Raw genomic sequence first — 12,744 nt, 5'->3', positions numbered from 1 at the left:
CTGCAACGGAAGCAAGAAATCCCCTCCCTTTTCCTTGAGTCACTGTTTCTTTTTCTCCATGATACCCTGGTGTTGTAGCTAATATTACTGAAGCTTTTTCCAGGCCACACATTCTCATTATAAAAAGTACTGTTCACTGCTCATTTTGTTAACTAGTATCTGTACTTTTTCATTCATATTCATCTCTCTTTTGCAGTTGGAGATATGAGGGAAATGTTGAGCGAGAAGGAACCAGGAAGGAGACTTGTGGGAAAAGACAACGATCTGCAGGTGGAAGCGAAATCTGAGGATCAAGTGGTATCAGCGGGATACTACAGAAGGAGAAAAGCAGCAAAAGAGAAGCAAAGGAAGGAACTGATTACTTGTCAGGGTAGAAATAATCCTGAGGTCTCAGTCCGAAATGAAACAGAGAGGAGAAAGAGTTCTAATGGCACTTTGAATCAGAAAGAGCTCAGCTGCCAATTCAGTGGTAAAACATATGAGAACGTTACAACATGCTTGAAAGAGTATAAATGCTTGGAATGTGAGAAGAGCTTCCATAGGAGCAGTGCACTAGCTATGCACCAAGAGATTCACACAGGGGAGAAGCCGTATGAATGCTTGGTGTGTGGAAAGTGCTTCTCTTGGAATGGTGATCTAACTAATCATCAAAAGGTCCACACAGGGGAAAAACCATATACATGCTTGGAGTGTGGAAAGTGCTATACTCGGAATCACCACCTAACTGCACATCAAAGGATTCACACAGGGGAGAAGCCATACAAATGCCTGGAGTGTGGAAAGTGCTTCTCTTTGAATAGTGATCTAACTAAACATAAAAAGGTTCACACAGGAGAGAAACCATATCCATGCTTGGAGTGTGGAAAGTGCTTTTCTCGGAATCACCACCTAACTGCGCATCAAAGGATTCACACAGGGGAGAAGCCATATACATGCTTGGAGTGTGGAAAGTGCTTCTCTCAGAATAGCAGCCTAACTGCACATCAAAAGCTTCACACAGGGGAGAAGCCACACAAATGCCTGGAGTGTGGAAAGTGCTTTTATCGGCATACCCACCTAACAGCACATCAAAAGATTCACACAGGGGAGAAGCCATATAAATGCTTGGAGTGTGGAAAGTGCTACTCTCGGACTGACAGCCTAACTGCACATCAAAGGATTCACACAGGGGAGAAGCCGTACAAATGCCTGGAGTGTGCAAAGTGCTTCTCTCAGAATAGCACCCTAATTGTACATCAAAGGATTCACACAGGGGAGAAGCCCCACAAATGCCTGGAGTGTGGAAAGTGCTTCTATCGGAATGGTGACCTAACCAAACATCAAAAGATTCACAGAGTGGAGAAGCCGTATCAGTGCTTGGAGTGTGGAAAGTGTTTCTCTGAGAATGGCACCCTAACGGTATATGAAAAAGTTTACACTGGGGAAATGCCGTATAAATTCCTCGAGTGTGGAAAGAGCTTCCCCTGCAGTACTGAACTAACTGCACATCAGAGGATTGACGCAGGGCAGAGGCATGTGAATTCTCCAAGTGTGGAAAGAGGTTCAGTCACAGTTGAAGCCTTATCTTACACCACAAACTTCATACAGTGGCATAGCCTTCCAATCACATTTAGCATGTAGAAAAACCAGTTGAAGTGGCTGCCCTTCCCGGTTTGTAGCTGTCAAGGCAGAATCCATCTTAGAAGAATCTTCCAGTCTGTTCCAGCTAACTTCAGTGTTCTCTGACTTTCTGCAGGTGTTGGCTTTCTGACTTTCTGCAGGTGACTTTCTGCAGGTGTTGGCTTTCTCTGACTTTCTGCAGGTGTTCTTCAGTGGCGGATACGTGTCAAGGCCATTCATTCAGGCCTTCTAATTAGCTGACATAGTTCAGCTGTGAATCTGGGAGGGGAGGGGGAACTCATGCTCACCCGGGAAAGTTCCATGAATACTGCCCAGTGATTGGTTCAGGAGGTCACGGGGTTATGACCTGCAGTTTTCAGTAAGTAAGATTAATGAGAAGTTAGTTGTTGTAGATTTTCCGCACTGTATGGCTGTGGACTTGGCATTGTAGTCCCTGACGTTTTGCCAGCAGCTGTGACTGGCATCCTCAGAGCCAGTTTGGTGTAGAGCCAGTTTGGTGTAGTGCTTAAGTGCAGGGACTCTAATCTGGGAGAACCGGGTTTGATTCCCCACTCCTCCACTTGCACCTGGCTGGATGACCTTGGGCAAAACCGTAGTTCTGATAAGAGCTGTTCTTGAAAAAGAGCTGTTTCTGTCAAGAGCTCTCTCAGCCCCACCTACCTCACAGGGTGTCTGTTGTGGGGAGGGGAGGGGAAAGGAGTTTGTAAGCCGCTCTGAGACTCCTTTGGGTAGTGAAGGGCGGGGTATAAATCCAATCTCCTCTTCTTCTTCTTCTTCAAAGGTATAACACAGAAAGATGAAATACGCTCTGTGTCAAGGTGAGAAGAAAAATGGTAGGCATGTAATTTACATCTACTCAGGAAGGTGGGGGTAGGGCTGAGTCATTATAACTAGTAGATATAAATGACCTGCCTACCATTTTTCTTCTCACCTTGACACAGAGAGTACTCCATCTTTCTGTGTTATACCTCTGAAGATGCCAGTCACAGCTGCTGGCGAAACATCGGGTCCTACAATGCCAAGACCACGGCCAGACAACCCGGAAAGTCTACAACAGCGAATGAACTCCAGCCATGAAAGCCTTCGACAACATGTTAATGAGAAGAGTTGCCCCTTTCCTTTACTGTTTCTCCCCGCACCTTGTTGCTTCCCAGAAGGTGCCTGTATTTTGCTCTAGGACTCTTTCCTTCAAGACGTCAACTGCACGGTGTTAAGACCGTCCCATGAAAGGTAGCTAGTTTTAGCTTTGTTATTTTTCTCCATTTTACTGTCACTGATTAATATGCCTTTTTTTATACCTTTTGCTGAGTGTATTCAATAAAGCCCTTTTCTTCTTTTTTTGCTTTATTGTTTGTGTTACTTGGGGGGTTCATGAGACCGCACCCTGGTACAGCTTGGCTGTGTTTCTGCACTGAGGCAGGGTCAGCCCTGACATTAGCTCTGACCTGTACTGTGGTAGCTGCCCTGAGGGTCATCACTTGTGCCCGTTTCCCTCCTTCCTGTCCATTCCCTTCCTTTTTCTCAGCTCATGTGGCAAACCCTTTCAAGCAAAACCTTACACATTTGTACTGCACTCTTGACAGCAGTTTGGTGAAGTGGTTAAGTGCACGGACTCTAATCTGGAAGAACCAGGTTTGATTCACCACTCCCCCTCCACTTGCACCTGGCTGGATGACCTTGGGCAAGCCATAGTTCTGATAAGAGCTGTTCTTGAAAAAGAGCCGTTTCTGTCAGAGCTCTCTCAGCCCCACCCACCTCACAGGGTGTCTCTTGTGGGGAGGGGAGGGGAAGGGAAAGCCGCTCTGAGACACCTTTGGGTAGTGAAGGGCGGGGTATAAATCCAATCACCAAGAGCCAGTTTGGTATAGTGGTTAAGTGTGCAGACTCTAATCTGGGAGAACCAGGTTTGATTCCCCACTCCTCCACTTGCAGCTGCTGGATGACCTTGGGCAAGCCGTAGTTCTGATAAGAGCTGTTCTTGAAAAAGAGCTCTCTCAGCCCCACCTACCTCACAGGGTGTCTGTTGTGGGGAGTGGAAGGGAAAGGAGATTGTAAACCACTCTGTGACTTCGAGTGAAGGGTGGGATATCAATCTCCTCCTTCTGTTCATAGACCATTCATCAAGGTAGTGAGACTGATTGATGCCTCATTTATTTATAAATTAGATTTCTAGACCTACCCTCCCCTGTACAAACAAGACCCCTACCTCTTGCAAAATGAAGAAAGCCATAATTTTCCAGGGTGAAGTTAGAAGAATCTGAAATGTCAAATGGTGGATTAAATTTCATGGCCATCTACGGTGTATAAAGAAAACATTTACAAAGTAGCGCGTAGATGGTATTTATATCCAGCCAGGGTTCCTACAGGGTTTTTGCTCCTTGCTTCCATTTAAGGAACACCTGTGAGTTCCTTTAGGTGGGTTGGGTACACAATAAGCCAGACTATATAAAAGTAGTTAAAGGTTTATTAAAATGAACGGAAGTATAAACAACTATCAAGTACAATCCGATCAGGTCTAGGTAACAAGATATGGAATCTTTGACACCAGAATAATTTGAAGAATTGGTACGACTACCATCTATGGCCTACTATACATACTTGTAGCAATTGCAAAAGCATATAAGAAAACAATATCTGGTCTGCCTCTGGAGGTGGTGGATGCTCCTTCACTGGACATTTTCAAGCAGAGGCTGGACGACCATCTTTCGGGTATGTTGTAGGGCTATGTTTTGGCTATGCTCCTGCAGAGTGCAGGGGGTTGGACTAGATGACCTGCAAAGTCCCTTTCAACTCTAACATTCTATGATTCTATTTTATTCCAAGACACTGAAAGGCTGGACAACACATCCAATTACTATTTCAGATTACATAGGGAAGCCATTGAAATTCATAAACATTAACACAATTTCAACAGGAAAGAAGAGAGTTTAAAAATAAATAGAGCATGGTTTCCTGTCCTGAAAAACACAAAATGTTCTACATCTTACAATAGCACTACACATAAAATTAGAATTTCAACAGCCAATCCATATGCAAAAGAACCTCTTCGGTAAAGCTCCTCCATTAGCACGTCACAGCCTGGGGAACTCCTACGAGATGACTCAGCGTTATCCCACCTTCCTGAGTAAATATAAATTACCTGCCTACCATTTTTCTTCTCACCTTGACACAGAGAGTACTCCATCTTTCTGTGTTATACATCTGAGAATTCCAGTCACAGCTGCTGGCGAAACGTCAGGTACTACAATGTCAAGACCACAGCCATACAGCCCGGAAAATCTACAACATCTAAAGCAACTTTAACTTTAAATGTGTTCTCCAAACACACCCACCCCCACGCCAGCCAGCTTGGTTTGGAGAAGGGATTTAAAGAGACAAATGCCTTCTCCAAGCCAAGCCAGCCAGCCAGTGGGGTGGTGGGGCAGGGCTTGGAGAACACATTTAACTTTAGACAGGGAGGGAGGGAGGGAGGGAGAGGGAAAGAAAGTGGAAAGAAAGCCAGTAGATGGGGGGAGGGAAGGAAGGGGAGGTGGAAAGAAAGCAACTTTAACTTCAAAAGCGTCCTCCAACACACACACACCCACGCTGGCTGGCTGGCTTGGCTTGGCTTGGCGTGAAGAAAGGATTTAAAGAGACAAGTGCCTTCTTCAAGCTGGCTGGTGGGAGGGGGCTTTGAGAACGCATTTAAAGTTGAAGTTGCTTTCTTCCCCCCCCCTCACCTCAGCCCTACCCAGGGAAGGGAACACTAGCTGGGGAAGGGAAGACCGATCGTGGAGGCATGCCTTCTTTGCAAGTTTGGTGTAGTGGTTAAGTGCGCGGACTCTAATCTGTGAGAACCGAGTTTGATTCCCCACTCCTCCACTTGCACCTGGCTGGATGACCTTGGGCAAGCCGTAGTTCTGATAAGAGCTGTTCTTGAAAAAGAGCAGTTTCTGTCAGAGCTCTGTCAAGGTTTCTCTCCCTCACCCCAGTCCAAAGATGGGGAGAGAAACCAAGCGTTCAGGAACAATTACACAAACGCCAGGAGAATGTCTGTACACTCTCCAGGCCTTACCAGTAGTCACTACCACCAGGATCTCTCTTTTTTCTAAACAGTCCTGCAACAAATCTCAGGAGCCGAGATCCCAAACTCCTTCTTTGCTTTATGGGACTGACCCACGTTACCAGCTCTGTACCAGGGCTGCAAACAATTAATTAATACAATGGTAGCCTCCTTAACCGAACGGCTTAGACACAAGATTCAGTCTTAGAGATCAGGTTGCAACAGAGAAAACAGGTCCAGATAGTATTGATTATATATTATCTTTATTCAGTGCACAAGCATGCATATAACATGAGACTAGCAAAAGATAAGAAACAACAGATATTTATAGCTTGTTCAGCTCTAGCTACACAATAGAGGCATGTCATAGTTACCAGGCTTTCAGAGGTATCAGATGAAATAGTCCAAGGTCTCACCAGGGGATCTTGAAAAGGAACCCCGTGGTTTTGTGGGCAGCTAGTCCAGCTTGGCTGCCTAACAGTCTCACTCCATGTTAACAGCAAATAGTCAATCCAAAAGAACTCTTTGTTTTCTAGAGAGAAACTCACTTAACTTTTCTCAACTCAACTCAACTCCCATTTCCCATATGGATCATTGCAGATATACACCCCCCCCCTTCATCACCACCACCATTTACCCAATAGTGAGAGAGTGGGAAGGCGTTCCCATCTCTGGTTACCATGCGTTGTCAGGCAAGGTATGTTTTGATTGGCTAGGAGTTGGGAATCCCACTCCAGCCTCTGCTATTGACCATGTGTCATGTCACGGAATGCTTTTGATGTGTTAATGTACTGGGCATAGCTCGTCCCAGGCTTGGGAAGGCGCCGGCAAGTCACTCCCTCTTGGCAGAGGTGTCAAAGTGTCTTGTATATGGAGATGCTGGCCTGGCCATCTGGCGAGCCATTTGCACAGGTGACAGGAGTAACGCGCTAGTGTTACCAGCAAGGGCCATCTGGCCCAAGCAGGAGGATTTTAGAAAAGCCTTTTTCTATATACCTTCCCTGTGCTGCCCCTCCCAGTAAAAAAGCAGAATTAAATCATTTTTTTATTAAGCTCCACATGCATTCAGAAGATTTCTTTACTCACAATTAAAGCTGAATAACTGGTGAAATTCACATCTTTGCAATCTAATTCAGTTCACTGGCTCATGGTGAAAAAGACTGCGTGTCCCCAACTCCTCGCCGTTTAAAGAGAACGAAGAAAAAGGGAAGAGAGCTGTAAAACTCAAATCCTCCCGCCTCTGCGTGAAGGAAATGACTGTTAATCAGCAAGTCAGGGATGCATTGCGACGCCTAACTAAAGACTACAATTCCCAGGGGCAAACTGCTCTTAAAGACATATGGCAGTTCTACTTAACTACAGTTAAATGCTGACTGTGGGCAGCACATTCCCCCTTCAAAAGATGACATTTCGGGGAACATACCTCAAATTTAATCTAACCTACTCATAACGCGCTAGGGTTATGCAACCCTAACCCTAACGTGCTAGGTAACGCGCTGGTAACGCGCTAGGGTTACCAGCAAGGGCCATCTGGCCCAAGCAGGAGGGTTTTAGAAAAGCCTTTTTCTATACAAGCTCTCTCAGCCCCACCTACCTCACAGAGTGTCTGTTGTGGGGAGGGGAAGGGAAAGCAGTTTATAAGCCGCTCTGAGACACCTCTGGGTAGTGAAGGGCGGGGTATAAATCCAGTCTCCTCTTCTTCTTCTTCTTTTTGCTTTCCCAGCCACCCTGCTGGGAGCTGCACAATATGTGTGAAAGAGCTGCATGCGGCTCCCGAGGCGCAGTTTGGCCACCCCGGCAGCTATAGGAACGTTTCACCCTTGTATGGATTCTCTGAAGAACATGAAAAACAGATCTGTTTCTCAAGCTCTTACCACACACTGAACATTTATGAGGTTTTCCCCTTCTGTGGACTCCTCCAGGCTAAAGGAGACATGACCTGATCGTTTCCTTCAATGGGCAGAGCAGATCCTTGCTTTCTTCTCTGTAAGGTCTATTTCAGGGCTTCCAACGTGGCTAAAGCCAGGGGTCATTTCGTAGAAAAAGAGGTGCAGGAGCTCATTAGCATGACTTATTTGCATATGCCACACACCCTGACATCAGTGGAAATGTGTCAGAAGGCAACACCCACTGCTCAGGCTCCACTGGACTGTTTTGGATTGCTAGCTATGGATGGGTGGGGCACAGATCTGCCCTAGCAGAGGAGGGAGAGCTTGTACCTGAATAAACCTTGGCCTTAAGGGTGCCACTGGACTGTTTTGGATTGCTAGCTGGGCGAGGGGAAATGTGTGGATCTGTGCAGGAAGGAAGGAAAGGAAGGAAAGGAAGGAAAGGAAGGGAAGGAAGGAAGGAAGGAAGGAAGGAAGGAAGGAAGGAAGGAAGGAAGGAAGGAAGGAAGGAAGGAAGGAAGGAAGGAAGGAAAGGAGGGTAAGAGGGAAAGAAAGAGGGAGATAAGGAAATAAGGAGGGAAAGGGAAAGAAGGCAGAAAGGAAGGAAGGAAAGGAAGGAAGGCTTCTTGCTTCTTGGGGCCTGGGGCTGCTGGGAGCAGGGTGTGGGGCTTGTTGCATGTGCCCGCCCCCTGGGCTCTTTACTGCCGGAGCTCCGCTCCTGTGCGCTCCTGCAGGAAATGACCCCTGACTAAAGCTCCTTCCACAGTCTGAGCATTTTTAACATTTCTTCCTGGTTTGGGTAAGATTTCTGTGTAGATTCACACTTTCTACCAAGAGATTATACTGCTTCAATGCTTTATATGGTTTGTGGTTGTCTTGTAGGTTTGAAATAAGAGAAAAGCTAATCTCATGGGCTAAGCAGTTACATGCTTTCTCCTTGTGTGGGTTTTTAGATGCTTTGGAAGATTTCCATGCTGAGTGAAACTCCACACTCGAAGCATTCAAAAGGTTTCCCCTCTGTGTGGGTTCCCTAAGGCCGTTGAAGATTGCTACTGTTGCTCAATCTTTTCCCATACACTGAGCATTCAAAAGGTTTTTTCCTGTGTGGGTTTTCAGATGCTCTTGAAGATGGCCACTCCTACTGAATTTCTTTCCACACTCAGAGCATTCAAATGGTTTCTCCCCTGTGTGGGTTCCTTGGTGTCGTTGAAGAATGCTACTCTGACTGAATCTCTTTCCACACTCTGAGCATTCAAAAGGTTTCTCCCCTGTGTGGGTTCCCTGATGCAGTTTAAGACTCCGCCTTGCACTGAATCTCTTTCCACACACTGAGCATTCAAAATGTTTCTCCTTTGTGTGGGTTCTCTGATGATGTTGAAGACCTCTACTGTGACTGAATTTCTTTCCACACTCTGAGCATTCAAAAGGTTTCTCCCCTGTGTGTGTCCTTTGGTGCAGTTGAAGATGGACACTCTGACTGAATCTCTTTCCACACTCAGAGCATTCAAAAGGTTTCTCCCCTGTGTGGGTTCTTCGGTGCAGCTGAAGGTTGTTGCTCCTACTGAATCTCTTTCCACACTCAAAGCATTCAAAAGGTTTCTCCCCTGTGTGAGTTCTTTGGTGCAGTTGAAGGCTGTCGCTCCTACTGAATCTCTTTCCACACTCAGAGCATTCAATAGATTTCTCGCCTGTGTGGGTTCTTTCATGCAGTTGAAGAGTGCCACTCTGACTGAATCTCTTTCCACACTCTGAGCATTCAAATGGTTTCTCCCCTGTGTGAGTTCTTTGGTGCAGTTGAAGACTGGCACACTGACTGAATCTCTTTCCACACTCTGAGCATTCAAATGGTTTCTCCCCTGTGTGAGTTCTTTGGTGCAGTTGAAGACTGGCACACTGACTGAATCTCTTTCCACACTCTGAGCATTCAAATGGTTTCTCCCCTGTGTGAGTTCTTTGGTGCAGTTGAAGACTGGCACACTGACTGAATCTCTTTCCACAGTCAGAGCATGCAATAGATTTCTCCCCTGTGTGGGTTCTTTGGTGCAGTTGAAGACTGGCACACTGACTGAATCTCTTTCCACACACTGAGCATTCAAAAGGTTTCTCCCCTGTGTGGATTCTTTGGTGCTGCTGAAGACTCCCCCTTGCACTGAATCTCTTTCCACACTCAGAGCATTCAAAAGGTTTCTCCCCTGTGTGGGTTCTTTGGTGCAGTTGAAGGTTGTTGCTCCTACTGAATCTCTTTCCACACTCAGAGCATTCAAAAGACTTCTCTCCTGTGTGGGTTCTTTGATGCAGTTGAAGATTGCCACTCTGACTGAATTTCTTTCCACACTCTGAACATTCAAAAGGTTTCTCCCCTGTGTGGGTTCTCTGATGCAGCTGAAGACTCCCGCTTGAACTGAATCTCTTTCCACACACTGAACATTCAAACGGTTTCTCCCCTGTGTGGGTTCTTTTGTGCCGTTGAAGATGGTCACTCCTACTGAATTTCTTTCCACACACTGAGCATTCAAATGACTTCTCCCCTGTGTGGGTTCTTTGGTGATGCTGAAGGCTGAAACTCTGACTGAATCTCTTTCCACACTCTGAGTATTCAAAAGATTTCTCACCTTTGTGTATTTTTTGTGGAACAAGAAGCTGCGTTCTCTTGATCTCTTTCTGGAGTACTTTCCACACTGAATGGATTTGCTTGTCTTCATTATCCTGTGCTTTGGAAAATGTACATTACACTTTTGTTCATCTCGAGTCTCAATCATACGGACACCTTTGTTTCTCTTAGGTCTGCCTCGATTCCTGGCGTTTTCTTTCGGGTCTTCATTTTTTACTCTACCTGGCATTTGCTGATGAAGCTCCTCACCCTCCTCATTCCTCTGATCATCCTCTGCTGGAATAAAGAGAGAGATCCTGTTAGCACCTGGGAGGGCTGGTAAGCTCCAAAGACATCTATATGACTGCAGTAGGAAAGGATTGAAAACCCTTTGGCCTTGTCCCGTTTGGCTGATCTGAACTAACACTCCACCTTTCCCCAGAATATCTAGTATTTAAGGATAACTCTTCCCCTCAAGAGCCACAGCTGAGCTCTATGATTGTACCACACCAAACATTGCTCAGAAGTGAATCGGAAATCTCACATGGCTATTCCTTGCCTGTTCCCTTGATATAACTGTGAACAATACTCACTCTCAGCCAGCTCATCCGGGAAGGAAATATGCTCTTGGGATCCTCCTGAGGAACTCTCCAGCCTTTCTTTGGATGCAAGGCCGTTGCCTATCTCCACCATAGTGTCTCTTATACTTCTGGCTTCTTTCACAGGCAGAGAAAGAGAGGGAAAGAGAGAGAGAGTGATCATTCTTAAATGGGGAAGGAAAGAAATCCTTCTGGAAGGACGGGACCATAGTCAAGATCAAAGCCCTCAATCCCAACCACTATGAGGGGAATGGATCTGTGAGGGAAGGCACCCTAGTTCCCCCCAAGGGTTGACGTGATTATTAGGTGGCCTGGTCTGGCTTGTAGGCGTTCGTGATTTGCACCTCTCTGCAGCTAACATCCTTATCATTTTCAAAGCCAGACTCCAGAATGTGGCCACTGGTTAATCGTGAGAGCCTGTATCCATTTGTGTAACCAGGAGGGAGGGGGGATTAGGAGCCTGCTGATAGCCTCTGGAAAATTCTGTCACGGAGGAGCCTTGATTGGGTCGTTAGGACCACCTGACCCTAGAGAGGTAGAAAGTATAATATGGGCATAGGTCTGAGGGAACTTTATGCTCATGCCATGCTAGTACACCTTGATATTTTCTTGCTTTACCACGATGAATAGTTTTACGTAGAGTAACTTAGGCTACAGCTGGGATTCTTATGCGGCAACAGGAGGTGCCATCTAATACCAACTATTCCATGTCTTAGATAGAACAGTTCGCTTTTCTTGTTTTTCTGTTGCTGAGCTGCAGAAACTGTGCTGTTTAGTGATGTCTTGTTTTTACATCCTTAATAAAGCAGATGCTTGTAACCCCATCCAGGGGGTTGATGTGTTATAAAGGTGGGCAATGGAGAAATGAGGATCTGGCCCCTTCCAAAGTCTTTCTGAGGATCTCTCATCCCCACCTTTGCCTCAGGCCAGGAGATACCTTCTCTGGCTTGGGTGATGGCCACAACACTGGCCTCAGTTGCCCCTTGGCAAGTACACACACAGGAACAAACGAAGCTGCCTTAGACTTGGTCCCTTGGTCCATTAAAGTCAGTATTGTCTACTCAGTCCAAAAGCAGTTTCAAGCAGAGTTCTTTCACATCACCTCCTACCTGGTCCTTTTAACTGGAGATGCTGGGGATTGAACCGGGGACCTTCTGCAGGCCAAGCAGATGTTCTGCCAGTGAGCCACAGCCCTTCCCCAAGTAGCGGGGCAGGGCTCGGAACGGTGTATTCCTATTCAATATTTTGATTCATGCCTCATCACAAAAGCAGCCATTCACACATTTGGCACCTACGAAGGATCCTTACCCAGAAAGACCACATTCCCGTAGTTCTCCAGCATGACTTCCCTGTACAGAGCTCTTTGTCCCGGATCCAGCAGGGCCCATTCAGCCTCAGTGAAAGAGACGGACACCTCCTCGAAGGAGAAGGGACCCTGGAAGAAAAAGCAGATTCCCTCGTCAGAGATCACGCCAAGTAGAGACCGCACACTGGAAGGGAGTAGTCTGGGAAGGTACCGGATGTAAGGCTTGGGATGGGTAAAGGGAATGGGGGTTCAGAGGATCTCACGCCTGGATACCTTGTAGAAACGGCAGGAGCAAAAGCCCCCCCCCGAGAAAGGAGAAGGGATCAAGGCCGTCTCTTCCAAGGGGAAGGGATGCAGGCTTGCCCCCCCCCCCCCCCCATCTCTCCTACCTGGACTGCAGCCGTTTCCACACCTCTGGAAAGACGACGGCTCAACAGCATCTCTTCACTGCCTGTTACTGAGACAAAGGAGGGAGGAAGGGAGTTTGCTTGTTTGCTTCACTGCTTTTTCTCTTTCTCTTTCACTGATTCACCCGCCCCCTTCCCAGGGTTGTGACACCTCGCCCTGTGGAAACTCAACAAAGTGTTTAACACTTTTTACTCAATTCTGGGAGAAGCAGAAGGGAAGCACCAGGGGTTATAAATGTTGCCAGCGTATTTCAGACTTTTATGAGACCTGTGTCTGGCCTGGGGTGGAGG

General features: G+C 46.6%; 1 protein-coding gene across 1 annotated transcript in view; it reads left to right on the top strand.

Annotated features, from left to right (window-relative positions):
* Positions 1-400: 400 nt before the first annotated feature.
* The window catches only part of LOC107117372 (zinc finger protein 420-like), a 40,956-nt gene continuing 28,612 nt past the window's right edge, over positions 401-12,744 (top strand). Inside the window, exons 1-2 of the mRNA XM_015419472.1 lie at positions 401-421; positions 508-1,612. Coding sequence (XP_015274958.1) covers positions 401-421; positions 508-1,612 — 1,126 coding nt within the window. The remainder of the gene's footprint in view (positions 422-507; positions 1,613-12,744) is intronic.

Source organism: Gekko japonicus, unplaced genomic scaffold, assembly GCF_001447785.1.
Source record: "Gekko japonicus isolate JY-2015 unplaced genomic scaffold, Gekko_japonicus_V1.1 scaffold636, whole genome shotgun sequence".
Lineage (NCBI taxonomy): Eukaryota > Metazoa > Chordata > Lepidosauria > Squamata > Gekkonidae > Gekko > Gekko japonicus.
Note: the sequence above shows the minus strand (reverse complement) of the source record. Positions and strands in the feature narration are given on the sequence as shown.